The sequence below is a fragment of the Dama dama genome, chromosome 13, assembly GCF_033118175.1.
Source record: "Dama dama isolate Ldn47 chromosome 13, ASM3311817v1, whole genome shotgun sequence".
Lineage (NCBI taxonomy): Eukaryota > Metazoa > Chordata > Mammalia > Artiodactyla > Cervidae > Dama > Dama dama.
In genome coordinates, this window is record NC_083693.1 from 74,882,853 (window position 1) to 74,910,503 (window position 27,651).

At 50.4% G+C, this 27,651-nt stretch overlaps 2 protein-coding genes across 5 annotated transcripts; both read left to right on the forward strand.

Moving 5' to 3' along the window:
* Positions 1 to 34: 34 nt before the first annotated feature.
* On the forward strand, positions 35 to 27,649 carry LOC133068278 (cytochrome c oxidase assembly factor 8). Of its 3 annotated transcripts, none has more exons than XR_009695482.1 (6): positions 35 to 201; positions 14,455 to 14,652; positions 15,387 to 15,450; positions 22,142 to 22,232; positions 24,691 to 27,215; positions 27,321 to 27,649. XR_009695482.1 is itself a non-coding variant. In XM_061159512.1 (5 exons), exons 1-5 carry the CDS (start codon positions 79 to 81, stop codon positions 24,791 to 24,793), a joined length of 579 nt encoding a protein of 192 aa, XP_061015495.1. In that variant the 5' UTR covers positions 35 to 78; the 3' UTR covers positions 24,794 to 27,649. The 3 variants fall into 3 exon arrangements, 1 of the variants encoding a protein (XP_061015495.1); XR_009695483.1 differs by having other exon boundaries at positions 24,691 to 24,921; positions 26,647 to 27,649; XM_061159512.1 differs by having other exon boundaries at positions 24,691 to 27,649.
* On the forward strand, positions 15,458 to 22,135 carry LOC133068277 (uncharacterized). Of its 2 annotated transcripts, none has more exons than XM_061159509.1 (2): positions 15,458 to 17,337; positions 17,431 to 22,135. In XM_061159509.1, the coding sequence occupies exon 2, from the start codon at positions 20,022 to 20,024 to the stop codon at positions 21,297 to 21,299; it is 1,278 nt and encodes a 425-aa protein (XP_061015492.1). In that variant the 5' UTR covers positions 15,458 to 17,337; positions 17,431 to 20,021; the 3' UTR covers positions 21,300 to 22,135. The 2 variants fall into 2 exon arrangements, with proteins under 2 accessions (XP_061015492.1, XP_061015493.1); XM_061159510.1 differs by having other exon boundaries at positions 15,458 to 16,794; positions 16,985 to 22,135.
* Positions 27,650 to 27,651: the final 2 nt, after the last annotated feature.

Sequence of the window (27,651 nt, forward strand, 5' to 3'; positions counted from 1 at the left end):
TTTGCGACGGTGCCGTAAGGTAGCGCCTCGCGACGTCGCGACTCTGCCGTGCGGTGCGGGAGTCAGCGGAGGACGGCTATGGCTTCCCGGCGGCCCGCGAGGAGGATCGTCCTCACCGCTCTCTGCCGCGCCTTCTCGGGCCGCGGCTGTCAGCTCGCCCCCGAGCGCGGCGCCGAGCGCAGAGATGCGGCGCCGAGCCGGGTGAGTGAGGTTCCCGGAGAGGCCGGGCCGCGCCCCCCAGGGACACCTGTGGTAGCGTCCCCCGCGTCGGCGGAGCTCCCCAGGGGTGGGGTCCCTGAGCCGGCGCGGGCCGGGCGCCCGGCGGTCCGCCGCGCGGACACAGGCGGCGGGAGAGTGGGGCGCTCCCGAGCCTCCGGGGCTCCTACGTCGCCGCCACCCTGGGGCTCTTGACAGAACTGTCAAGTAGGGGCAGAGTCCGCTAGCAAGTTGGTTTGTACCGTATTTCTTGTCGAGGATAACTAGTCTTTATGGTTAAACAGCTCTTGATATGCAAAGTGTCTGTGTGCGCGCACGAGCGCGTTTGGCTGCATTTAGATTATTAGTGCTTTTCTTCAAGTGGTGGCAAACTTTACTATCGTATTTCGTAGGACCATTCAACACGTTGAACGGTTCTAGTTTGGAAACGGTGTGTGTATATATGCCTGTTCCTGACCAAAGGTCCCCAAAGATTAACATCTGCAGCGGCAAGGAGTGGCAAGCAGTTTTTAGAAGTTGCCCGGCTTTGGGGAAGGATGTTTTTGTTTGAGGAAGCCCTACACCTTCATTCCAGCTGTCATATGAAAATGTGGGCTAACGGCGTGGAATGGGCTGCAGATAGAAAATTTAAACCAAGCATCCAAATACTAACACTTCATTTGCCAACAGGCTAAGGAGGGAGGCTGAAAAGCATCCTTTAAACCATCCTTAAAGAAGGATTAAAAAGAGCCTGTTAATTCCAAAGCGTGCCTGCCTGTTAGCAGGGCAGCTGGTCACTGGGACCCCAAGCCTCTGGCTCAGTTCCCTGATTCAGTGGCCACAGTCTCTGACTTCTATTCCTAAAACATAAAATGCACCCAGCATCCCACTCTTTGGACAGAAAGATACTCAACAGGTATCTGAAAATGCTCTGGGAGGGCAAACAGTTGCCCCCAGGTAGAGGACTTAGCCCAACTTATTTTGTGAGCCAGTGCTGGAAAAAAGAAGAGCGCCCAAACAGGGGTTTCTCCACTGACACCCAGCCTTTTGTTAAAGTAAGTCTTACCGTGGGTCTGTTCCTTGAGACGAGCCCTATCTTGCCTTTTGCAGTCCGGGTGACAAGCCAGTGCACACCTGTCAGGCTGCCTGCCCCTGTGAAGGCGATGATGCTGAGAGGGAGGAGCTGACCCATGAGTCAGCCTTCTAGTTCTAGCATTATGACTTTTGTTTTTCTCGGGATGTGTTCCCCATTATGCGAGGTATTGCGGGGACATTAAAGAACAGTTCTTTCCTCAGGGAAATGTGTAATTCCTGTGTGTTGGGCCTCATCTTTCTGTGCTTCCTGAGCACACAGCCAGTTCTCCAGGTAATTCAATTCCTGCAGCCCAGACAGACTGTTGTCTCGCAGTCTTTGATTTCAAATATGAGATCTTCTTAGAAGTCACAGGCTGTACATCTTTTTTTTTTTAATCTAAAGAGATATATTTTAATCCTGTATTTCTATTTCACTCTGTGTATTTTTTAAATTAATTCTTTGTTCTTCACTTGAGTGAAAGAGATCTGCTTTTAGGACCTACACGAATTATCTACCTCTCTAATCTCTAGCTACCAGTTTGTTTGTTTGTTAATTAGTTGATTAATTTATTTGACTGCATCAGGTCCTAGTGGTGGTCCTGGTGGCTTAGTTGCTCCACGGCATGCGGGGTTTTAGTTCCCTGACGAGCCTGGGAACTCATTGCAGGGTGGATTCTCAATCACTGAACCACCAGGGAAGTCCCTGTTTTGTTTTTAATTTTGTTTGTTTATCGGCCGTGCTGGGTCTTGTTGCTGTGGAGGCTTTTCTCTAGCTGCAGCGAGCGAGCTGGGGCTAATCTCTAGGTGGCGGGGCTTCTCATTGCTTCTCTTGTTGCGGAGCGTGGCCTCCAGAGCACAGGCTCAATGGTTGTGGCCCATGGGCTTCATTGTTCCATGGCATGTGGGATCTTCCCAGATCAGGGATGGAACCCATGTCGCCTGCATTAGCAAGAGGATTCTTTAGCACTGAGCCACCAGGAAAGCCCCAGACTACCAGCTTTTTAAAAATTACCACCATTATTATTTTTTGGCTGCACAGCACATCTTGTGAGATATCCCTGGACAGGGATTAAACCTGGGCCCTCAGTAGTGAAAATGTAGAGTCCTAACCATTGGACTGACAGGGAGTTCTCTGACTACCAGTTTTTTGTAGAAAAACATTATAGAACCTAACGTTAAGTACCACTTTTCCTTCCAAATCCAACTCAGCTGTCAGATCACATGTTCTCTAGCTGTGTTATACCTGCTTATTCTTTATCTTTGTTGTTTATATCATTGTTTTACACCTTTGCCTGCATGTTTGGAATCATCTGGAAGAGTAAAAAGTGCTGGGACCCTCTCCTGGAGAGTCTCATGTGGTTGGTCTGGGATGCAGCCTGGGCATCAGGATCTTTACTTATTTTCCCCGTTTGTCTAGTTGTTTTTCCCCCAGTTTTGTTAAGATAAAGCATCAGGATTCTTTTTTAAATTTTAATTTATTTTTTAATTGGAGAAAAATTGCTTTACAATGTTTTGTTGGTTTCTGCCATACAACAATGTGAACCAGCCATAATTATTCATATATTCCCTCCCTCCTGAGCCTCCCTCCCCTCTCCGTTTCCCACCCTTCTGATTATCATGGAGCGTCAGGCTGGGCTCCCTTAAAACATCAGGATTCTTGGGTTCAAGTCTAATAAGTTCACAAGTTAGAGAACCACAGCTACATGTTATATGCATTAATATTTGCTTATAGTCAGAATTTCATTGACGTTTATACTTATAGTTTACATTTCTCAAGCATTTGCATGCACTGTTCTGAAAGCTTTGCATATTTTAATTAAACCTCACTATTCTGTTCAGTAGGTGCTTTGATCATCCCTATTTACAGATGAGATTGAATAATTCAGTTCAGTTTAGTCGTTCAGTCGTGTCTGACTCTTTGCGACCCCATGGACTGCAGCACTCCAGGCCTCCCTGTCCATCACCAACTCCTGGAGTTTACTCAAACTCATGTCCATCAAGTCAGTGATGCCCTCCAACCATTTCATCCTCTGTTGTCCCCTTCTCCTCCTGCCTTTCAATCATTCAAATGAGTCAGTTCTTCGCATTAGGTGGCCAAAGTATTGGAGCTTCAGCTTTAGCATGAAATTCATGTTCCAATGAAAATTCAGGACTGATTTCTTTTAGGATGGACTGGTTGGATCTCCTTGCAATCCAAGAGACTCTCCAGAGTCTTCTCCAACACCAAAGTTCAAAAGCATCAATTCTTTGGCCCTCAGCTTTCTTTATGGTCCAACTCTCACATCCATACATGACCAAAGCTTTGACTGGATGGACCTTTGTTGGTAATGTCTCTGCTTTTTAATATGCTGTCTAGGTTTGTCATAGCATTTCTTTCAAGGAGCAAGCATCTTTTAATTTCATGGCTGCAGTCACCATCTACAGTGATTTTGGAGCCCCCCAAAATAAAAGTCTGTCACTATTTCCACTATTTCCCCATCTATTTCCCATGAAGTGATGGGACCAGATGCCATGATCTTAGTTTTCTCAATGTTGAGTTTTAAGCCAACTTTTTCATTCTCCTCTTTCACTTTCATCAAGAGGCTCTTTAGTTCTTCACTTTCCGCCATAAGGGTGGTGTCATCTGCATATCTGAGGTTATTGACATTTCTCCCAGAAATCTTGATTCCAGCTTGTGCTTCATCCAGCCCAGTGTTTCTCATGATGTACTCTGCATATAAGTTAAATATTAAGTAATTACTTTTCAGTAATTACTTACTTTTACAGTAAGATTGAATAATTTTTTCAAGATCATAATGCTTGCACATAGGACTATGTATGTTTTAGTTACTTTATTTAAAAGAAGATGAATTCAAATTTTTCTTGTAGTAGTTTTTAGATGAACAAGAGCAAAGAAACAGGCCCTCAGCAGAGAGAGGTAATGTTTACCAAGGACAGAGAATGGGAACTACTGATGCTACATTTTGTGTCACATTTTCATTAAGGAGACTGATCTCCAGGACTTCCCTGGACTTCCCTGGTCCAGTGGTTAAGAATCTGCTTGCCAGTTCAGAGGACGTGGGTTCCATCCCTGGTTCAGGAAGATCCCAGATGCTGTGGGGCAACAAAGCCCGTGCCCCACAACTGCTGAGCCGGTGCCCAGGGCCTGTGCTCCGAAATGGGAGAGTAGCCTCTGCTTGCTGCAGCTGGAGAAAGCCCAGCGCAGCCAAAAACAAAGCAGAATGATCCCCCAAATTCCCAAGTTTAGATTTGGAGTAAACTTCATGGGAAGAAGTTGAAACTCAGGATACCTGGGAAACTGGTGAGAAAGCAAGTCATCGACTATTACGGTTAACGTGGATATTTCTGGTATTTAGGCCGGGGCCACACCGCTGCCAACGGAGAGGCAGAGCCGGCAGAGGGAAAAGAGCGAGGGTGGCACGGGCCACCACCGCCCCGGCCTGCCGGCGGGCAGCCAGAACAACAAACCCTTGCGTCGAGGGGCTGACTTTCAATAGATCGCAGCGAGGGAGCCGCTCTGCCCAAGTACGAAACCCCGACCCAGAAGCAGGTCGTCTAGGAATGGTTTAGCACCAGGTTCCCCACGAACGTGCGGTGCGTGACGGGCCAGGGAGCAGCCGCCTTTCCGTCCGCCCCGCGTGTCCCAGGACGAAGGGCGCTCCACACCGGACCGGTCCCGACGCGCAGTGGGGGGCGCTGCGCTGCGCCCCGAGGGCTGCGGGCAATAGCCCGCCGGCGGGGACGGCGGGGGACCGGCTATCCGAGGCCAACAAGGCTTCCGAGGCGCTGCCTTATCGTTCCGCCTGGGCGGGATTCTGACTTAGAGGTGTTCAGTCATAATCCCACAGATCGTAGCTTCACCCCATTGGTTCCTCAGCCAAGCACATACACCAAATGTCTATTTCTGGTATTTAAAAGCCTTTCAATAAATAGTTGGAAAACAAAGCTGAGGTGGGAGGACTTTGAAAACCATGTAGTTTAACTGTCTTATCATGAAGGTGAGGAAATTGGGACCTGGAGAGGTAAAGTGACTTGCTTGGTGTCAGAGTCAGGACTGAAACCAGGGTTGGCCCACTCTTACTCCAGTGTTTTGACGTTTCCAAATGCTTTTTCCTCACCTGTTGAAATGATCACGATTTGCCCTTGTTCTGTTAATGCAGAAAATTACGTTGATTTCTTGGGTTTCTCTTTTTTTTGTTACTAATGGGAAATTTAAAATGTGCAAAGATAGAAGAATATGGGGCTTCCGTGGTGGCTCAGTGGTAAAGAATCTGCCTGCAGTGCAGGAGACCCGGTTTTGATCCCTGGGTGGAGAAGATCCCCTGGTGGAGGGCATGGCAACCCACTCTAGTATTCTTACTTAGAGAATCCCATGGACAGAGGAGCCTGGCAGATAGCAGCCCATAGGGCCGCACAGAGTGGGACATGACTTAGTGACTAATAGCAGCAGAAGAATATGAAGAGTTGCTCTGTATACAGTACCCTGCTTCTGCAGTCATCCAGTCATGGCTGTTTATTTCATCCTTACCCCCATCCAGTGCCCCCTTCCAGATAATTTTGTGGCAAATAGCAGGCATCATATTTCATTTGTAAGTACTTCAGTATGTATCGTTAAAAGATATGGACCTAAATATATATATATATATATTTATATAAAACTTAATACCATTGTCACACCTAATATATTACAATAATTCCTTAATCCCAGCAAATTTTGAATGTTCAAATTTCTTTGTCTTAGAAATATCAGAAATGTTTCCTTTTACTATTTGCTTGTGTCAGGATCCAAATTAGGCCTACACACTATGATTGATTAATATCCTTTTAGCTGTCTTTTAATCTATAAGGTTTGCCTCTATGCCCTTCCTTTAACAATTTTTTTTCTTTTTTTTGCTGCTCCAGGTCTTAGTTGCTGCATGCGAACTCTTAGTTGAGGCGTGTGGGATGTAGTTCCCTGACCAGGGATTGAACCCTGGGTCCCCTGCGTTGGGAACTCGGAGTCTTAGCCACTGGACCACCAGAGGTCCTCCCTTTCCTTTTTTCAGGCAGTGTTTCTGGGGGGCTCAGGGGAGTGTGTCCTGTGGATTTTGCCGAGTGCCTTCCCACGGTGTAATGTAACTGTGTGTCGCTTGTAAACAGACATCCACGTTATTGAACCCTGACTTCGTGCGGGTTTGACTTTTTTATTTTCAGAAGGCTGCTTCATCGGTGACCGATTTTCTGATGTCAAACCAGCCTTGCGCCCCCAGCGTAAACCCAGCTTGGCCCCGACGCGCTGGCCCTTCTGTGTACTGTGAACTTGGTGTGCTGGTTTGTTGAGCATCCGTCTACAGTGGGAGGCTGGGGGCTCCAGCCCTCCAAAAGGTGTTCAGTTCCCACCCCAGAGGAGCCAGGCCTCTCGACCAGGAACACACCAGCCACACTGAATCTTGCCAATGTTTGTTCCTTTCATCATTGCCCGTTGACGTCCCCAGTGGCTGGCTGTGGAGTACTAACTCGAGAGAAGCTCTGTGTTGTGTGCAGGCACTTCTGGGAAGGAGGGCGCTGCAGAAAGTCCCGGCTTCTAGAAGGCGAGGCGGGGGGTAGGGGTGTGCCGGCTGAGCTCAGGAGCCTGCTGTGAGGCAGAGGGGTGGAGGGCCAGGCTGTGCCCGCAGAGCTGGACAAGAAGACGCCGGCGTGGGGCTGCCGGCCTTGGCACTTTACAACTAGAGAGAAAGCTGGACGGTTCACCTCCACCCCACTCCCAGTCATGAAAGCGCAGTGTGACCGGTCGGAACAGGCGGGTCTGGCGATTCTCCACGCCTCCCCACGCACACCCCTGCCGCCCGAGCCTCAGGAAGCTGGGCGTTGTGTGCTTTTGCTGTGAGAACCGTGAATTACGGTAATTATTCAAACCTCAAAGGGATTCTTTCTTTTCCTCCCCCAAGCTGCTCCTTCTCCTCCCTTTTAAATAGCAGTTCTAGGGTGAACAAAGACAGAATGGATGTTTATAGGGGAGAGCAGAGGAACTACTTCCACCATAATTGAAGATAGGATCTCTCAAATTATAATGGAAAGCTGAGAATGATTGAAGGAGTTGGTTCACAGAGTTCACATATAAACTGTAAATCAGTTTATCAGCAATAACTCAGAGATACCTAGGGACGGTAACCGACACACCTGCACCTTTTTGACTTGCTTCGTCACGTGTGGGTAGCTTGGGGTAGCTTCTTGAGCATTCTTCATAGGGAACCTGTCGGGACAGGTGGGGTACAGTTCTGCAAGGTAACACTGTACCGTTAGGGTGGAACCTGCCCCCCCTTTGCCTGCTGCTGGCAGGGCTGGCTCCTCCCAGGCTGCTCTGCAGCCTCCCCGGCCTGCCTGAAGGAGAAGGGAGCCCCCAGCTTGCGGTGGATGTTCCCGGCGCAGGGCCCAGGCCTGTTTCCGTCTCCGCTCACTGGATCCCTTTGTGTGGCTCGCCTTCAGTTTCTGAGAATGCCTGGATATCACAGATGCAAAAGCTCTGTGGGCAAAGTCCAGAAATACTTGCATAAAAGTAGTTTTTTTTTTTTAAGGGCTTTTTTATTTTTATTTTTTTAGTTCTACCAGTTTACTGCTACCAACCCATCTCCCTCCACACTCGTGCACACGTGCTCAGTCATGTGACCCCATGGACTGCAGCCCACCAGGCTCCTCTGTCCATTGACTTTTCCAGGCAAGAACACTGGAGTGGGTTGCCATTTCCTTCTCCATAAGGGCTTTTTTAAAAGGAAAGGAAAATGTGGTGACCATATATTGTTCTTAGAATAACGGATAAACCGTTGAAGATCTTCGTTGCAATCCTGCCTTTACTAAAAAGGATTCTCACAACAGTCTCCTATCAAGTCGGTGTATTTCGCCCCTGCTGGTGAGGAACATAGTCTCCGTCTGAGGGGCAGATGCGGATGCCTTTCTGCCTGTCGGGGGCCCTGTTCCTTCCACACACGAAGAATGAGTTCAGTCCCTTCATGGGGACTGGCCGGGCCTTCGTGTGAAACTCTCCACTCTGGCTGTGCCTCTTTGTGGCTCAGCTTTGCCTCCCAGTGACACCAAGAGAAGAACCAGACGAAAGTAAGAATGGTCACAGGTAAAGATGTCTTGAGTCTGCAAGAAGAAACGAATGCAGAGTGAAACAGCTGTGCCGAGCTAGTCTGGTGTGGGGTGCGCACCGGCCACGCGGAGGTGCCGGCGTGCCTAGACGTGCCCCGTCTCCCTCTGCCTGTCGCCAGCAGTGGTCAGCCTGGCTTTCTCCCTCCCCTGCAGCTCTGACCTGCCCACCAGTGCCTGGACTTCCCTGGACCTCCACCTCGAGTAAGCTGTCCTCCAGAGCACGCAGCCAGTCCGCGCGCTTCTGTGTCTCTGTTGTGCAGCCTTGGAGAGTCTCCCAGAGAGCCCGCAGTTATGTAAGGAGCAGCTTGGTGGTGGCGGCTTCTAGCAGGCTCAGAGCTGCTCAGCGTTCTGGGGCTCGTCATTGGTGACCGCCGGGTCTAGTTACACTGGTTGGATGTCTCTCCACCGGACCTTCATACAAATCAGGCTTTTTGAGGAGGAAGGGATTTCTCTGTGTAAGCGTAGAGAAAAGGAACAGGAAAGAGTTTTAGCAGCTGGGAAGAGCATTCCTCCCACACACACCTGTTCTCCAGCGGATGCAGTTCTTGCCCCCGTGGGCTTGCCGTCCAGTGGGAGACAGCTGTGTCTCCTCACCTCCCAGGGGGCTCAGGACACCCTGGGGATGCACCCTGGAAGAGACGCTAAGGCCTGTGGGGGGCGGAGGTCCGAAGTTGGCCCTGTTGTCATGAAAAGAAGTTCCGTTTGGGGCCGAGGAAGGAGAGGTGGGCAGGCCTGGCTGCTAGATGCGGGTGAGGATTTTAGACTTCGTCCTGAGGGGGTGAGGGGTCACTGAAGGATTTGAAGGGAAGGGATGGCGCAGTAGGGTGGGTGCTGTGGAGAGGTCGCTCTGGCTGCAGTCTGGAGCGCTGGTGGCCCTGGGGACCCAAGTCTGGAGGCAGTTGGCGCTGCTCACGCTGGCTTAGCTCGGAACTGGAGCCGTCTGCCTGCCGCCCTGGGCCTGGAGCAGCCGCTGCGGGAGGAAGTCGGTGCAGCTGCAGCTGTTTGAATCCCCACCGGGCCTGGTGTGAGGATGCCAGAGTTAAGTGTTCCTTGAGCCTGGAGTTCCGTAAGCTTATTCTCTGAGCCACAAAGAAGGAGGCTTCTCAAAAGATAGCGTTTGACTCCCTTTAACTTTCATCAACTACAGGCTCTTACTGCTTTTGCATCTGTGAGAAAAATTCATCTTAATAAAAATGTTTGCATCAATCATGAAATCAGCATGAAATGGGTAGAAGGTTTTAGTTGTAGCAACTTCATTCTCCAAAAGTCTGAAGACGATTTAAAAAAAAAGTATTGGATGCATTAGAACCTGCTAAGATTTAATATTGATTGCTCAGAAATGAGGCTAATGGTACAGAATTATTAGTTTTTAATGTATTTTTATTTATTTGGCCATGCGACGGGGCATGTGGGATCCAAGTTCCCCATCAGTGATTGAACCCGGGCCCCCTGCACTGGCAGCGTGGCGTCTTAGCCACTGGATCCCAGGAGCTTCTTAAGCTCCATTATTTCTGAGTAAATTTTCGGCAGTATTCCACTTGTCATCAAATCTTTAACTTGTTACTCAATAATAGCTTCTTTTCAGTAATTGAACATTTTCTATCAATCTTTTTTCCCCACTCAAAAGCTATTTTTTTTTTAACCTAATCTGTCAAGGGTCCTTAAAATTTCAAAAGTTTTTTAAAAAAATACTTTTCTAGAAAACTTTGAAAGTATGAGGGAATCATATATACTTTTCAAGATTTCCTGCTCATTCACTTATTCTAGACTCAAAATAATTTTCTAAATAGTAAGCATTCTGATGCTGAGCTGAACCTACCACAGGTGTTTAATTAAATATTATGAATGCCAGTGCCGTCCTAATGCTGTGTTCTCAGATGTGAGGAAAAGCTTTTTGCATGGGCAGATGACCCTGGGTATTTTATAACCAGACCTGCTGAACCCCGAGGGGTGATGGCAGAGCAGATGTAACCTCCTGGAATGTTCTCTGTGGTCTGAATCGTTCATGCTGAGTGGCTGCACCAAGCTTTGTAACCCACTTCCAACCAAACCTGATACTATCCTGGTCGTGTTTTAAACTCTCCCTATTTTTAGACTGCTTGGGAATTTAGATGATTTAGGAAGGTCATAGCGTCCGAGGCAAGTAGAATGCCGGCTGTTGGCGCTGTGTTTAGCTGTCTGCTTCAGTCAGTGGCAGGTTCTCAGGATGCTTGGTGTGGGTTGGTGATGATTAGTAGAGGCCATCCCAACGAAAACTGTCAGTGTTTCCTAAACAGTGACTTGGTTTCCTTTCTCAGTCTCCACTTGGTCCTCTAGCTGTCAGGGGTTGAATCTGGGGACCTAAGAGATGGTCAGACCGCTCCGTGGACAGAAGGCTGAGGCCCGCGCGGAGAGCTGAGCTTCCCTGGCCTCACCTTCCTCCCTTGCCGCTCCTGCCAGGGGAGCCATCGCAGAACCCGCGGCTGCCCCGGCGAGCTGCGCTGGTCAGAAATCATTAGCTATTAAACCCACGTTTCTCAAGTTAAATGATCAGTAAGCCGCTTACCGATAGAAAAAAAGCTGCTTTATCTTCAATTTTACAAACCGTGTGTCTCTATCTTTAGTGAAAGTGGTGAAAATGAAGGACTGAAATATCCTGAATGAAATGCCTGCTAAATGCAAAAGAACCATGAATTATGTTCAGTATGGTAATTTTCTTTCCTTATGAGTTTTACCGCTCTCTTGTCGCCTTTGCTGAGTGCAGTTTGTTTATTTTTTAGAAAGATGTATTTTGGGGCTGCCCGCCTTCGTTGCTTTGTGTAGGCTGTCTCTAGTTGCGGTGAGCGGGCCTCTCCTCACCGCAGCGCCCGCTTCTCTTGTGAAGCTCGGGCTCCAGGGTGCGGGCACAGCAGTTGTGGCTCACGGGCTGAGCTGCTCCGCGGCACGTGGAGCCTTCCCAGACCAGGGATGGAACCCGTGTACTCTGCGTTGGCAGGCGGGTTCCCAGCCACTGGACCATTAGGAAAGTGCCAAGAGATTTCCAAATTTACTGTTATTTTTCCCCATGAATTATGATTACATTGACCTTTGATCAGCAAATGGAAAGCTAGTCTTTTGATTGCTTAGCTGATTTTTTTTAAAATATCAGGTTTATTGAAGTCCAGTTCACATTATAATAAAATTTACTACTGACAAACACATACACCACAATTCAAGGTACTGATCACCTTCACCACCCCCAGAAAATTCCTTTGTAGTCACCCTCTTCCTCCATGCCAGCACCTGTCTTTCTCAAGATGCTTTGGCAGTAGAATCACCCAGCATGCGGCCTCCTTGGTGCCTCTGAGAGTCACGCACGTTACCTGCAGTCTCCTCTGTTGTCAGGTGGTATCTGTCACACGGACACAACGTGCTGTGTTTTTCCCCTCATCAGTGGAAAGGCATTTGGGCTGTTTCCAGATTTTGGTGGTTATACATAAAGCCACTTTAAACAGTCATATCTAGGTTTTATTGTGAACATATGTACTCATGCACCTTGGGTAAATAACCTGGGAAGGGGTTGCTGGGTTGTATGTAAAGTGTGTATTTAATATTATATTGAAGTGCAGGCTTTTTTCCCAAAGTGGTTGTACCATTTTGCATTGCCACAAGCAATATTTTTTTTTCACAAGCAATATTTAAGAGCTTGATTGTTTTACATTCTTGACAGCTCTTGTTTTGGCAGGTTTTATTTTTTTTAATAGCCATATTAATAGGTGTGGAGTGGTATCTCATTGTGGTTTTGATTTGCATTTCCCTATTGACTCATGATGTTGAGCATTTTTTTTTTTATGTGCTTGTTTGCCATCTTTATATCTTCTTGGGAAGCTTTTAGATATTTTGCCCATTTTTAAATTGGGTTGTATGTTTTCTTATCATGGAGTTTTGAGACATCTTTGTATGTTGTAGAAACAACTCCTTTTACAGATTTGCATGTATATTCTCCCAGCCTGTGGCTTGTCGTTTGATTTTCCTAATAGTATCTTTAGGAGAAGAGACAGTTTTAACTTTGGTGAAGCCCAGTTCATTTACTCGTTCTTTCGTGGGTTGTGCTTTTGGTAATGATGTGAGAAATCTTTGCCTAATCTAAGAGTGTAGAATTTTTACTGTGTTTTAGGAATTTTATGGATTACACTTTATATTTTAGGTCTTTGGTCCGTCTTGCGTTAATTTTTGTATACGGTATAAAGCACAAGTTGACACTTTTTTTTTGGTCAGGATGTAAATTTTCCCAGTACCATTGTTGAACATATTTGGTGCTCTTGTTGTTCAGTCACTGAGTCATGTTGACTCTTTGTGCCCCATGGACTGCAGCACACCAGACTTCCCTGTTCATCACCATCTCCCAGAGTTTGCTCAAACTCACATCCATTGAGTCATTGATGCCATCCAACCATCTTATCCTCTTTTGCCCCCTTCTCCTTTTGCCCTCAGTCTTTCCCAGCATCAGTGTCTTTTTTCCAGTGAGTTGCCTCTTCGCATCAGATGACCAAAGTATTGCAGTTTCAGCTTCAGCATTAACCTAAAGGTTAATTTCCTTTAAGATTGCCTGGTTTGATCTCCTGGCAGTCCAAGGGACTGTCAAGTATTCTCTAGGACCATAGTTGGAAAGCATCAATTCTTCAGAGCTCAGCCTTCTTTATGGTCCCAACTCTCATATCTGTACATGACTCCTGGAAAAACCATAGCTTTAAGTGTATGGACCTTGTTGGCAAAGTGGTGTCTCTGCTTTTTAATATGCTGTCTAGGTTTGTCATAGCTTTTCTTCCAAGGAGCAAGTATCTTTTAATTTCGTGGCTATAGTCTCTACGCCCAAGCCTTTGACTGTGTGGATCACAACAAACTGTGGAAAATTCTTCAGGAGATGGGAATACCAGACTACTGACCAGGCTCCTGAGAAATCTGTATGCAGGTCAAGAAGCAACAGTTAGAATTGTATGTGAACAGCAGACTCGTTCCAAATCAGGAAAGGAGTATGTCAAGGCTATATATTGTCACCCTGCTTATTTAATTTATATGCAGAGTACATCATGCAAATTGCCAGGCTGGATGAAGCACAAGCTGGAATCAAGATTGCCAGGAGAAATATCAATAACCTCAGGTATGCAGATGACACCACCCTTATGGCAGAAAGCGAAGAAGAACTAAAGAGCCTCTTGATGAAAGTGAAAGAGAAGAATGAAAAAACTGGCTGAAAACTCAACATTGAGAAAACTAAGATCATGGCATCTGGTCCCATTACTTCATGGCAAATAGATGGGGAAATAATGGAAACAGTGAGAGACTTTATTTTCTTGGGCTCCAAAATCACTGCAGATGGTGACTGCAGCCATGAAATTAAAAGACATTTGCTCCTTGGAAGAAAAGCTGTGACCAACCTAGACAGCATATTAAAAAGCAGAGACATTACTTTGCCAACAAAGGTCTGTCTAGTCAAAGCTATGGTTTTTCCAGTAGTCATGTATGTGAGAGTTGAACTGTAAAGAAAGCTGAACGCCAGAGAATTGATGCTTTTGTACTGTGATGTTGGAGAAGACTCTTGAGAGTCCCTTGGATTGCAAGGAGATCCAACCAGTCAATCCTAAAGGTAATCAGTCCTGAATATTCATTGGAAGGACTGATGCTGAAGCTGAAACTCCAATACTTTGGCCACCTGATGCAAAGAATTGACTCATTGGAAATGACCCTGATGCTACGAAAGACTGAAGGCAGGAGAAGGGGATGGCAGAGGATGAGATGGTTGGATGGCATCACCAACTTGATGGACATGAGTTTGAGTAAGCTCCAGGAGTTGGTAATGGACAGACATGGAAGCCTGGCGTGCTTTATTCCATGGGGTCACAAAGAGTCAGACACAACTGAGCCACTGAACTGAACTGTTTGTGTTAATGTTGTTTATTACAGTTAAATTTGGATATTCTCTGGCACATAGTCTTTAAAAGAGGACGTTAACAAGGGTCTTTAATAAATCTGGACTGTTCATTTTATAATACTAGAGATTCATTTAGTTGTATATTAACTCCACGCTTTTTGTTGAAGGTCTCAAGATTCTGCCCTCCAAGAAAATCTCGCCATGATTGGATAGGACCTCCAGATAAATATTCAAATCTTCGACCTATTCACTTTTACATCCCTGAAAATGAGTCACCACTGGAACAAAAGCTAAGAGAATTGAGACAAGAAACACAAGAATGGAACCAACAGTTCTGGGCAGACCAGAATTTGACTTTTCATAAGGTATGTTTAGGTTTCAGGTCAAAATGAGAAATAATACAGTTGGCCACTTGGGGGTGCTGAATCTTTAGTATCTGCTCTGCCTTTCAGTTACTTGGTAGCTTCTCAGTCCCTCCCCTCCATACATATACATGTGTGTGTATGTACACATGTTTAAAATCAGCATGTAACTGTAGAGAAGGAGCATTGGTCCTCCACAGACTCACGGGTCTTGAGACTCGCCAAGAACTAAAGGGGGTGAGTAGCAGGGCCGGAGCTAGAACTGCGGACTCCCGTGTATCACGCGTGTGCGGTGTGTGTGTGTGTGTGTGTGTGTGTGTGTGTGTGTGTGACAACAAGGGGGTCTAGGGTGTGTTGTCATTCTTCCTGAGAATCCAGAATTCTTAACAGCGTGCTCATCAGTAAACTACACCAGAAAGAAGAGTAACTGTTCTAACCCAGGAGGAAGACTTCGGCGGTGTGTGTTTATCCATTTGGGCAGGCTAAGTCAAATGGAGTGTATTTATCTTCTGTGGATTTATAAACAAACAGTGTCTCCCTAAGTTTATTAAAGCTCTCAGTTTCAAATCCTCTCTCAAGCAGGGAACTTTTAACTAAGTCGAGATGGTTTAAAACGGGCTTTGAGATGGGCCGCTTCTCAGGAAACCCACATCCAGACTTCTCCAGAGCACTGAGAGCTTGTCCTAGCCGAGGAAAACAGACGAAGAAAGGGAGTTATGATAGCTGTCTTCTTTTAGGAAAAAGAAGAATTTGTTCGCTCAAGACTCAAAGCCAAAGGCCTGGATCTGAGAACCAAAGCAGGTTAGTTTGTTCTTTCTCTGTTCTCCCTGTTTTCTTGGAGTAACTGTATGGGAAGATGAAGAAGCGAGGATGCTGGGGGCTTCCGTGGCAGACCACAAGGGGCACCGGTCGGACCCCTGGCCGAGGAACCAAGATCCTGCTTGTGTCTCTGCACAGCCAAGAAAAGAAGCGGGGCCTGGGGGGAAGCAGCGGAAGAAGCAGCGGAAGCTCGGGGGGCAGGTCTGGCTCCGTGGGGCAGGCCTGTTCTCGGCGGCACGTGTTTCTGTCCTCCCCACGTTCCCACTTCTCCCTCTGGACGAGGTCAGCCCACTTACCATGCTGGGTTGTTCCAGTTGATGACCTCTTGCTGACCTTTGGACTTCCATCCGAGGTCCCGTGGCTTCAGCAGCCTCTCTCTCCTGCGCTGGCCTCTCCCCCGGATCCCTGGCGGCAGTTCCTGGTCCCACCGGCCATGAGCTGGAGGCCACGGGGTCATCCTGGAAGCCTCGACCTCCCCCCGCCCCCTGTGGTCTCTCCCCCGGGTTTACCTCTTAGCCGTGCTCAGCACCTTCACTGCTCCCTGTCATGGAAACACGGCTTTAATTCAGGCCCTCGTTAACTCTGCCTAGCGCGGTATCTCCCTGACCGGCTCCCTGGCCCCCAGTCTTGGAGTCAGGGCTCTTCAAGCTTTCTGTGAAGGGCTGGATAGTAAACAGCGGAGTCTCTCTTGGCCATGAGGGTCTCCCCTTCAACTACTCAACTCTGCTGTTGTTCTGTGAAAGCAGCTGTAGAAAATACATCCATTAATGGGTGTGAACTTGCCCCAATAATACTGTATTTACAAAACCAAGTGGTAGGCTAGGTTTGGCCTACAGGCTGTAGTTTAGCCACTCTTGTCTGAAACCCATTCTTTGCAGTGTAGCCAGACTCTTCTACAAAATGCAGCTTTGACACTGCAGCTCAGCTTGTTTAGGCGTTTAAATTTCCTGTGGCGGCGGAAGGACATGCTCCTCCGCATGTGTGGATTGGGTGTGGATTGGAGGCCGGCCTGGCCCCTGCCCTGTCCCACCCCTTTCCCGGCTCCTTCCCCGGGCCGCGCCCCTGGTGTGCCCGCGCAAGCTGCACTCAGTTCCCCCTGTCTTGCTGTGCCGTCCTTTCTTTGTGGGTGGAGAGTCTAGTGCTCAAAATAGCCTTTCATCTTTTTCTCCTCCTGCTGTTGATGTTAGACTGAACGTTTTATATTGGTGGTTAAGCAGACGTCTCCTGTGAAAACATTCTGATGGAAAACCTGAAACAACTGACCCCAAAAGCCAGGTCCGTGTTGGGCCAGAGCACCGTCACTCTGCTCACTGCAGCCTTGCCAGTGTGAGTTAGAATTCGGGGCTGGGGTGGGGGGAGTAGCCCCCATGCTGGGCTCGGCCGTGTGCGGTCTGCTGCACGGCCCCATCCAGGGTCTTCGAGGGCAGGAGCCAGCAAAGGTGCGGTGTCCCAGCAGGGTTTGTTTGTTTTACTGAGCAATAAATACATTTTTAATTTATTTATTTGGTTGCATCAGGATCGTCACTGTGGCATGAGGGATCTTCTGTTCTGTGCACGGGCTTCTCTCTAGCTGTGGTGTGTGAGCTTAGCTGCTCCTTGCCGTGTGGGGTCTTAGTTCCCTGACCAGGGATCAGACCTGCATCCCCTGCGTTGGCAAGCGGATTCTTAACCACTGGATGACCAGGGAAGTCCCCAGCAATAAATATTTTAATTTCTGTTTTATTTTTTATGATGACAATCTTTAAGTTTTTTTTTTTCTTTTCCAAATACAAAGCTAAACCACGAGCAGGTGCAACTGAGACGTTTCATCTCGCACGTGCACACTCCCTTTGAATCCTCCAAGTGTGAGGCCAGGGCGGGGGCGTCGAGGTGAGGACGGGCTCTCTTCCCAAAGCCTGGAATGATGGCCCCGATTCCAGGACTGCGCTGCCATTTGCACATGTTTTCTGCTGTTTCCCGCAGTGACTCCTTGAAGTGGAAACTGTTAGTTAATGTTGTTCTCTGGAAGGACTGATGCTAAAGCTGAAGCTCCAGTGCTTTGGCCACCAAGATGCAAAGAGCCAACTCATTGGGAAAGACCCTGATGCTGGGAAAGATTGAGGGCAGGAGGAGAAGCGGGTGGCAGAGAACAAGATGGTTGGATGGCATCACTGACTCAATGGACATGAGTTTGGGCAAACTCTTGGAGATGGTGAAGGGCAAGGAGGCCTGGTGTGCTGTAGTCCAAGGGGTTGCAAAAAGTCGGACATGACTGACCGACCGAACAACAACTGTTACTTTTACCGTTTTGTGGAGGAGGTGACTGAGGGCAAGCTGTTTGACCAGAATCACACAGTGAGTAAGTGGAGGGGGCCCAGGTCCCGTCCTGGAGAATGGGTCCCAGGCCACGGCCACGAGCCCTCTCCTAACAGATGGGGAAGTTGTTCTGGGTCTTTTGTTAATATTGTGGATTCTTACTGATGGCGTGACTGAGTATTGAAAGACGAGCCTTAATTAGATATCAGATTAGTTTGGTAAGAAAACAGGAAGGAATGTGTTGAAGGAAGGACTCATGGAGGGATCTGCCCGCTGTGTCAGCTGTTTGAACGGTTACCAGCTTGCAGTGATGGAAATGCTGTGTGTATGGCGGGGGGGAGTGACGGGTGTGTCTGCCCCTCGGGCCAGAACCCGCATGTGTGATACCTGAGTGTAGGGGTCCCACAGAACCCAGGGAAGAGGAAGTTTGTGTAATGAATGGTGTTGGAGAAAGTAAGTACTTTTAGCCCAAACAGGTCAATTTAGATTCATGCTCCTTTTAATTTGAATATATTCCAAATGGATCAGGTTAATTATTAAGAATCAGTTGTTCCTGAAGTAAAAAGTTAAGTACATCACTCCCAACTGTAGAAAGTCTAGTAGGATAAAAGGGAGCCTCCATTATCGGAGTAGTGGCGAGTACCTGCGCTTGCCAGTAAGGGCAGAGGATTCAAGGACGTCAGAACCGACACTGTCTGGCTTGGGTAGCGTTCTCCGTGGTCTCTCCTGGAAAGGAGAGTTTGCTGAGGAGACAGGGAAGTGCCGAGACCTGGGCGCGGGCCGCGCTGACCCCAGTGTCCCGGGAGCCCCGCACACCTCCCCCCTCCCGTGTGCACTCCACTCTGCCCCCTGCTTCGGCCTTCTCTTGCTGTGAATGGGCTTTCCCTCCCAGGTCCGAGGAGGTCAGCAGCCCGAGGCTCCTCCCAGGCCGGCTCTGTCTAGGGAGCGGGGCAGCTCCACACACAGTGCCCAGCAGGCCCGAGGGCTGGGCAGGCAGAGGGGCCCGCGTCCCGAGACACTTTAGCAGTGGACCGCGGGATGGGGGGTTTGTGGCAGAGATGGGGAGGCAGTCTGGACTCTGTGAAAAGCCTTAACAAATTCGTAGAAGTAACAGGACACCTACAGATGAATAATGTGACTCCAAGAAAAAAATTTGCTCAAACTCTATATTTTGCAGTGCGTGTTAAACCAGCAGCCAGGCCTCGTTTGACACTTACTGAATTCAAGGGGAAGACATTTTCCCAGCTCCCTTCCAGAAGGATTCAGCTGCATTAAGTACGCATATGCCAGGAGGCAGGGAAATTCTGGCCACAGAATATCTAAGAATTTATCTTGGAGAAAGGGCTCTCCGTGCCCCATGCGGCGGCGTCCCTCATAACCAGCGGTGGGAGCATCTGTGCCGCGCCACGCTAGGTTGGCTTTGGTTGTGTCCGAATCTTTTGCGGCTGTCGCCCACCAGGCTCTTCTGTCCATGGGATTGTGCGGGCAAGAGTCCACAGAGTGGGTTGCCGTGCCCTCCTCCAAGGGATCTTTCCGACGCGGGGATCCAGTCTGCATCTCCTGCAGCTCCCGCATTGTAGGTGGATTCTTTACCATCTGAGCCAGCAGGGAAGCATCTAATAATTTTAGATAAGATAAGGCCATGGGGGCCCACTGGCTCTAGACATTCACTGGAATGTTCTGCAGCAGTGGAGAAAAATTGTTGACTTAATTTCAAGTGCAAAAAGCAGAATACCATGGCTTCATCTCTGCCTGTCCCCAGATTGAACCTCGCTTGCAGGGCAGGTGTGGGAGGCCTCTCGCCCCTCATTCCTTTCACTGTGGCTGGAGTGTTTGTGCAGGTGTGGGGGGGTGCCGTCAAGATGGGTTTACTTAGTCAGCTGGTGTTTATGAAACACCCTCTAGGTTCTCAGGGAACGTGTAATCAATTAGGTTGTTCCACCCATCTTTTTCATTTTACCTATTCAGTGTCACATGGCACTGTTGACAGATGTGGAATCCAAATTACTCAGCAGTCATGGTGCATCTGCTTTATGCTGAGCGTCACCCGGGAACGTTTGGGCAGGACCCCAAACTCGACCAGTAGCTGAAGGTGGCACCCTGCCTGTCCTTAGCACCCCGGGGCCCCTGCCCCTCTGCCTGCAGTGGTGATGGGTGCGCCCCTCTGTTTCCGGCCCGGCCCGCCTGCCACGCGGCTATGACTCCGTTTGTCTCAAAGCAGCCTTGTGAGGTGTGCTGTGGTGATCCACGTCCTGGAGATGGGAGACGCCACAGGCTGGCTGCGGGCCAGTGAGGGTCAGAACCCTGTCCAGGGAGCCGCCACCTGCTGTGCCCAAACGGCGCTGCCCTCCTCCTCCACCCCTCCCGTCCTGGGAGCGGCTGGGGACGCTGGAGGAGGGCGCCCACTCGCCTCTCCCTGGAGGACCGCCGGGGCCCACCCCCTGAGGCTGCCAGCCCCGTGCCCCCGCCCTGCCTGCCCCTCCCACTCATGCCGGGCTCCCCGCTTGGTGTCTGCAGACCCTCATTGGCTCTGCCTGGGCTGCCCCCCTTTCTCTGCCCTGCGGGATCCTATTCATCCTTCAAGACCCAGCCAGACGGTCACCTTCCCTGGAGCCTTCAGCGTCCCTCTCCTCCTTGGGCGGCGGCTGTTCCCCCTCTTTCCCTGGTTAGCATCCATGCATTGGTTGATTTCCAGTGTTTTTCCAACGCCCACCACATCCCAGGCTAGTCTGGGGGCTAGTGGGGACAAGAGAGCCGTGGCCCCACCTTTGTGGGCTGGTTTCCTCAGGTGGGGTGGGAGGGTGCCCCGCTCAGGCAGTGCTCTTCACACCCTGGTCATTGACCCCTGGAGAAGGAAGAAGCTGGGAGGGCAGACGGAGTGGGCGTTTCCACAGGGGCCTCCGGGAAGCCTCTCGTGGGGAAGGCAGTGGGGGAGGTTGGCAGAGGATCTTGTAGATGGAGGTTTTGAGGAGCAGCAGGGGCCTGAGTCAGAGGAGCGAGGACTTCACGCAGGCAGGGGTGTCCAGGTGGCACGCGGGCCCCTCGTTAGGCTGGCAGGGACGTGGCCCTTGTCTCCTGTCTGGGGATGGCCACGATCGTGCTGTGCGGCGCAGCGCTGGCCACGGCCCTCCTGTTTCTCTAAAGCTGTGCCTGGGGATTGCCTTCCCGGCTCTGTCTGTGTCTCCCCCAAATCCTGGTGGGCTGGAAGCGTCAGCGTCACTCTGCATTCGGGAGACTCGGCCTCCACCTGGAGATGGTATCCGTCGGGGGCGGGTGGACTCACCTTCCACGTGGGTGCGCGCTGCACAGTGCAGGAGCTTGGGCCTTCTAAGCCCGAGTGCCCCCCCCCACGTGGTTGCCTTCCTTCACCCAGAGCCCCGGTCTGCTGGGCCGTCCTGCGTCACAGGAGCCCTACTGCGCACCCCGGCAGGCTGTGGCCCCTGTTCTGTGTGGCCTGGCAGGTCTGGTGGGCGTGTGGGGGTGCAGGGGAGCCCCAAGAGTGGGCGCCGCGCTGGGCATCTCCTCCCGTGAGGTGACCAGGGTCTAATGATAGAGGAAGATAGTTTTTCCTCCCTAAGTCTTTTTTTATCACTGAGACATAATCCGCTTACCACAGAACGCACACTTTAAAAGTGTCCAGCTCAGCAGGTTTAGTGCTGACTAGATTGTACACCCATCACCACCGTCTGATCCCCGAGAAGAAAGTCTGTACCCACTGGCAGTCGTTCCCAGCTGCCTCCTCCCACCAGCCCCCGGCAGCCACCACTCCTGTCTCCATGGGTTTATCTATTCTGGACGTTCCCAGATAAATGGCATCCCATACAGGCACCCCTTATTTGTACTCTGAAGATGCTGTGGTTGTTTTACAGATTAGATGTTTTATAGAGCAGGTCTGTTGGCACAGTTTTTACAACAGCAGTATTTTGTAATTAAGTTATGTATGTTTTTTAGGAGATAATGCTATTGCACACGTAATAGACCACAGTATGGTGTAAACATACCTTTAAAAGAATGTTTATTTGGCCACGCTGGGTCTCAGTTGCAGCACCCAGGGTCTTCTTTGTGGCGTACAGACCTAGCTGTGGCTCAGGAGCTTAGCTGTTCCTCGGCATGTGGAATCTTAGTTCCCCGACCTGGGACTGAACCCTCGTCCCCTGCATTGCAAGGCGAAATTCTTAACCCCTGGACTACCGGGAAGTCCCTAGAATTGTTTTAATTTTATTTTCAAATTGTATGTTGCATGTGAATCAGAACACAGCTGACGTCTGTGTATTGACGGTGCATCCTGCAGCCCCGCTGGACTCATCCACTATCTCTCGTGATCGTCTGTAGAACCTTCTCCTTAAGTCTTGATGTTCAAGTTCTATTTAATTTTCAGGTCAGAAAGCAACGTTGAATGCAGAAGAAATGGCTGACTTTTACAAGGAATTTTTAAGTAAAAATTTCCAGAAGCACATGTATTATAACAGGTGGGTGTCTGCTTTTTTCCTGAAAATCTGAAAATCACATGCATGTTGGCAGGGATCGTTTTGCTCCCTGAATTTAACATTTTTGTCTATGTTTAAAGTAGACATTGCTATCAACTTAATTTTTGTCCTTTTAAATAAAGTGGATGGCTCACAGTTACTGCGTGGCCGCCCCCTGGCAGTGTGCACCGCTTGGGCGTAGAGAGTGGGTTCTGCCCGCACGCTTACTGCCCGTAAGGGGAGCACAGCAGGGTCGGGGGGAGTGGCCCAGCAGGCAGCAGCAGGGGCTCCTGCAGGCCAGAGGCGGAGCGTTTGAGCCGGGCGAGGAGGACGGAGCGGTGGAGTCAGAAAGGGAGCGTTTTCCTGACGCAGTGACAGGTCTGGGCACAGTCGCCCACAGCTGCCGGAGGCACTGGGCGGCAAGGCCGACGGGGACGCCACCATGGCTGGGCCTGGCTGACGGCGCCCGGGCTCCCGGGGGCCTCTTCACGCCGCGCGGGGCGAGGCCGTGGCCTGTGCGCGAGGCAGTGAGACACGGGGAGGCCCTCACCCGCGCGGGGGCTGCCGTCTGCCCAGCCCCCAGGTCTGACGCCAGGTTACGGGAAGGAGACGAGAGGGTGCTCACAGGCCGTGCCTCAGTGAGGGCTTGAGGACCCATCCCCCAGAGGCTGGAGGTGCTGCGAGACAGATGTTCCGGTTTTAGCAAGTAACGAGGGTGGAGAAAAGTGAACGAAGAGCGGGGACTGTTAGTAAGAGAGCCTTCATTCTGACAGACCACCTATTATTTTTGACAGGGGAAACCAGGCAGTCACTGTGTATTAGGCTGTATTAATACACAGGGACTGTGAATGGTAAGCGATCGTTCACTTTATCAGATGCAGCGATGGTATTGCGGTTCTGTGTGTTTAAAAAGCGTTTAAAAAGTGCTTTGACGATGCACAGTAACACATGTTCCCAGGTGGAGTGACAGGATGTGGTCTGAGGTTCACTCTGACATTCCTGGAGCAGTGACCATGCCGGATGGGCAGGTGGGGCAGGGTCCGGAGCTTGGGCTGACGGTCGAGGCTGGAGGAGCTCTCGAGTGACGCGCGAACGTAAAGCCCAGTCCTGCAGCGTCCAGAGTCTGTTGCAGACGCTGTTGTGTGTCGCTCTGAACTAGATGAATTATTCAGTCAAGCCAGGTTTCCCTGGACCTTTGATTTCTGGCATGAACATAGTAGGTTGACATCTTGCTTCCTCTCTGGCCAGCTCGATGTGTTCCCTGCGGCACCTCGGGTAGAGAGGCGTGTAGAGAGTGGGCCCGGCGGTAATGGAGCCTGAGCGCCCCCTCGCCATGGACTCACCTCCCCCGTCCCTGCTTTCTTTAGGAAACAGGCAGAGCTTAGTCTGTCTTCTCCACTGCGCTTTATCAGTGGGGTTGTCTGCATGGTGCAGTGGAATCTGGCTTTCCCTTAACAACATGGGAACTTTCGTCTCCATGGGATACCAGTTTTCTTTTTCCTAGAAGCCTTTGTTATTTATTTCGGGCGTTGCTTCCCATTTATCACGTCCCTTGTGGAGAGGGATTTCTGTCTGGTCCTGTGAAGGCTCCTCTTGCCTTTAAGCCCTTGGTATTCTGTGTCTTCCATGCTGAGATCCAGTCAGTCCTTTGAGTCCCATCTGGACTAGCAGTTCCATGTTCCCGCATTGGCTCGTTTGGACGAAAAGCATTGGCACTTGTTGCATTCTGCTTCCAAGGGCTCTGCATTGGGAGTCTGGAATGTGCGTGTTTCGTTGGGAAACCTGCCAAGTGCTGCCCATTCAGCTGCTGACAACGTGGTGAATTTGCAAGTTCCGACATGTTCTGTAGATTAACTCACAGGCGAGTGTGCCTGTGACAGCCTGTAACTCCATCCTAGTATTTTATTTCAATGAGAAGCTTTAGAGACACAAGTTATCCAAAAGCCCAGATCACCTAGAAAGAGAAGGTATGGAACTTTATGATGCTGGCATTTGCGATAAGCTAGTGTCTCAAGATGGAGTGCTTGTGGCATGTGCGTCTTACGCAAATAAGGGGCCAGAGCCAGGCGGGTCCCCACCGGTCCCCACCGGTCCCCGCCGCTCCCACAGAGCCTGCCGTCCTGCTGCTGAGTGGCCACGCCCCCATCACTCTGCTGTTTCCTGGAGGATGCCCCAGGGCTCTGGGGCTTCAAGGCTTCTGAAGGCTCTTTTGGAGCTTCTAGCAAAAATCAGAGGAGGGTTGCAGCGGCCTCCAGGAGTGGAAAGGGGGCCCCTGGGCACATCAGCTTGATGAAAACCCAGGTGCAAGGAGAGCAGGCTTTTGTGGACAGCTGAGCTTTAGTGAGGGCGGGAAAAGGCAGAGATGGTGTGGAAGGGCGGGGGAGGAGGCAGTTCAGATGCCTGGTTGCTGGCCCTGGGGTTCTGAGCGTGTGTCACGTGTGCTCATCTTGTTCCCCTGTAGGGACTGGTACAAGCGTAATTTTGCCATCACCTTCTTCATGGGAAAAGTGGCCCTGGAGAGGATTTGGAACAAGCTTAGACCGAAACAGAAGACCAGCAGTTAGGAGCCCACCCTCACCCATCCACCTGGTTCCTCGCCTGAGGTTCCTCGAGGAGCAGCTGTCTCTGGGACTCGTTTCACAAGGGTTCTGAAACCTGTGAGCTCAGGGCAGGCTGGAGGATGCAGGTCCTGGTACGTACGCCGAGGCCCACGTGGCTCCGTCCTGACTGCGAATTCCACCCTGGCTCTTGGCCACTGAGATGATGGCAAATAAAACACAAGCACTGTCCTCTGAGTTTTTGAATTACACCAGTTTGAAAGAGAGGGCTTCCCAAGTGGCTCAGTAGTAAAAGAATCCACCTCTAATGCAGGAGACGCACGGTTGATCCCTGGGTTGGGAGGCTTTCCTGGAGAAGGAAATGGCAACCTGTTCTAGTGTTTTTGCCTGGAGAATCCCATGGGCAGAAGAGCCCCCGGGCTATAGTCCATGGGGTCGCAGAGAGCCAGACACGACTGAGCGTACACGCACAATTTGGAAGAGAGCGATATAAAAATATTAATAAACTTTGACTGAAACATTCGACCCCACTGACGGGAATGACCTGGAAGCTGGCTGCGGTGTCTCCATGGCCTCCCCGACCAGTGGGCCCTGGTGACTGGCGACCCCAGGTCCAGGCCCTGAAGACACGCAGCTGTCCTGGGAGTTGCACAGACCCCAGGGGCCCGAAGGGGTGCCTCGGAGTTTTCTCGGTTTACCCCAGTGAGGCAGAGCCTTTTCCCCAAGTTTTCCACAACAGATTGCTACGGGTCATATCCTTCTCTTTCAATCCTTGTGAAAGCAGTAGGGTTATGTGGTTATAAAATGATGAGGCTCCCTCTGTGCTGTGTCCTGGAGCCGTGGCGGTGGGCGGGAGGGCTCTCCTCAAGGACAGACGAAACATCGGGATTTTACCAAAGGCAAAGGTTTTTATTCCAAAATGAGGTGTGACAGTGGTCGACAGGCTAGGTTTCTTCCGTAGCTTACTAACTGCCACCGAAGATGACCTCCAAGGAGAAATTCCGGAGCCCAGGGGAAGCACACACACCCCCCCACCCGCACCCCAGGCTTCTAAGGGCCCCGCGGACAGACGTGGGAACACCGAGGTGCCGGGTGAGGCTGTGCAGTCCGTCAGCCCCGTGGACTCTTAACCCACTGTTCACAGAGGTCCCCACGGAGTGGAGCGCGTACACCAAGCAGCCTGAAACACCAGGCTTCCCAGGAATAACCCCATCTCACTCATCATGCCACCGCTCAACACAGCCCATCTCTAGCCGGGTGACACCACGGGTCTGTGGAGAGACAGCAGCAGGGCCAGGGGGCCAGGCAGGGCCCTGTCAGTGAGCCTGGAGGCATGAGCCGCTCTTCGGCCTTTGTTGTTGTTGTTGTTCTCTGGCTTTTAATTCTTGCTCCCATCCGGTCAGACTCACTGACTGGCTTTCAGGTTATTTAAGTCTTAAATGGGAAAGATTGAAGTCAGAAGGCGAAGAGGGCAACAGAGAATGAGATGGTTGGATGGCATCACCGATTCAATGGACAGGAACTTGGGCAAACTCCAGGGGGTAGTGAGGGACAGGAAAGCCTGGCCTGCTGCCGTCCACGAGGTCGCAAAGAGTCAGACGCGACTTGCTGACTGGACAGCAACATGTTCTCCCAACAAGTTCCAGTGGTATGGTTTCTAATTCCTTTTGCGGATCAATTTTTAGAGATTTTGAGGGTGTCTTTTCACAGTAACCAGTTGCAAACAGTTACAAGATCCCTCTTGTTATGAGTTACCATCTCTGTGAAGACTGAGGGAGAGCTTGAAAATGGCCACCTGTGGGCTGGTGAGCGGCCATGCAGACGCAGGTGTGACCTGAGATGCCCTCTTCCCTCCGCAGCTCTTCCTGCACGGGTCATAATCTGCCTCCTTGGGGCAGGCCTCCTGAGGTTTCAAGGGACGGAACCTTAGGTAAGCTCTGGGCAAGGGTCAGGGGCAAGTAACAGGTGGAAGCCAGAGGTCTCCAGGAACAGGCCCCGTGGGCCTCCACACTGGGGAAAGCCCAGCAGCCAGGGCCGCTGTATCCCCAGGCTGGGTGCTCAGGGTGGTGGGGCGACGCAGGGCCGGGCAGAGACTGAGGCTCTGGTCCTGCCTGAGCCCCTCGGGGCTGGGGCCAGGAGATGCTGCTACCCTCAGGGTTTCCAGGATGCTTCAAGAGTGACTTCGTCACAGCGAGAGAAAAGCGCGTGGACGTCGCCAGAGAAGCCTGCACCCCCGGCAGAGAGGGACCCCTACACACCGCAGCTGGGACCCACCGCCGCCAAATAAAGAGTGGCTTCAGGATGAGCCAAAAGCATGTTCTGTATTCAGACAAAAAGCATACGTGGCTCTCAGACTTTGTAATTAAAAATTGTGAAAGGCGAGCTTGCTTTGAGAAGGATCGGAAGCAGCAGCGCCCACAGTGGCCATGTCCTGGGCTGGGGGGTGGGGAGGGGACGACGGGTGTCTCGACACCCTGTGTCACCCCGGTGACAGGACGGCCAGGGTGGGGGGCGCGGTGCAGGGCACCCCCAGTCCTGGTGCCAGAGTCCCGAGTGGGTCTCCGGGCATTTGCACTTGACATAAATTACATGGCAGTTAGACACAGGGGACTCGAGAAGCGTTTTAGCAACATGGGTCTTAAGGGTGGTTGAAATGCAGTACTGTATGTTGTCTTTCTGTAATAATTTAATGCCTAGTGGCTACTTGACTGATGGTGTAAACCGTTTTGCTAGGTTCTTAAATGCTGAGTGAAATTAACTAGAAATGACAGTGCTGTTTTCCTCTTCAGTTCTTAAACATTTAAAATTAAATGATGGTGTTAAATGTTACTTTAGGTCACAAATAAATGCAAATAAAATTTTTA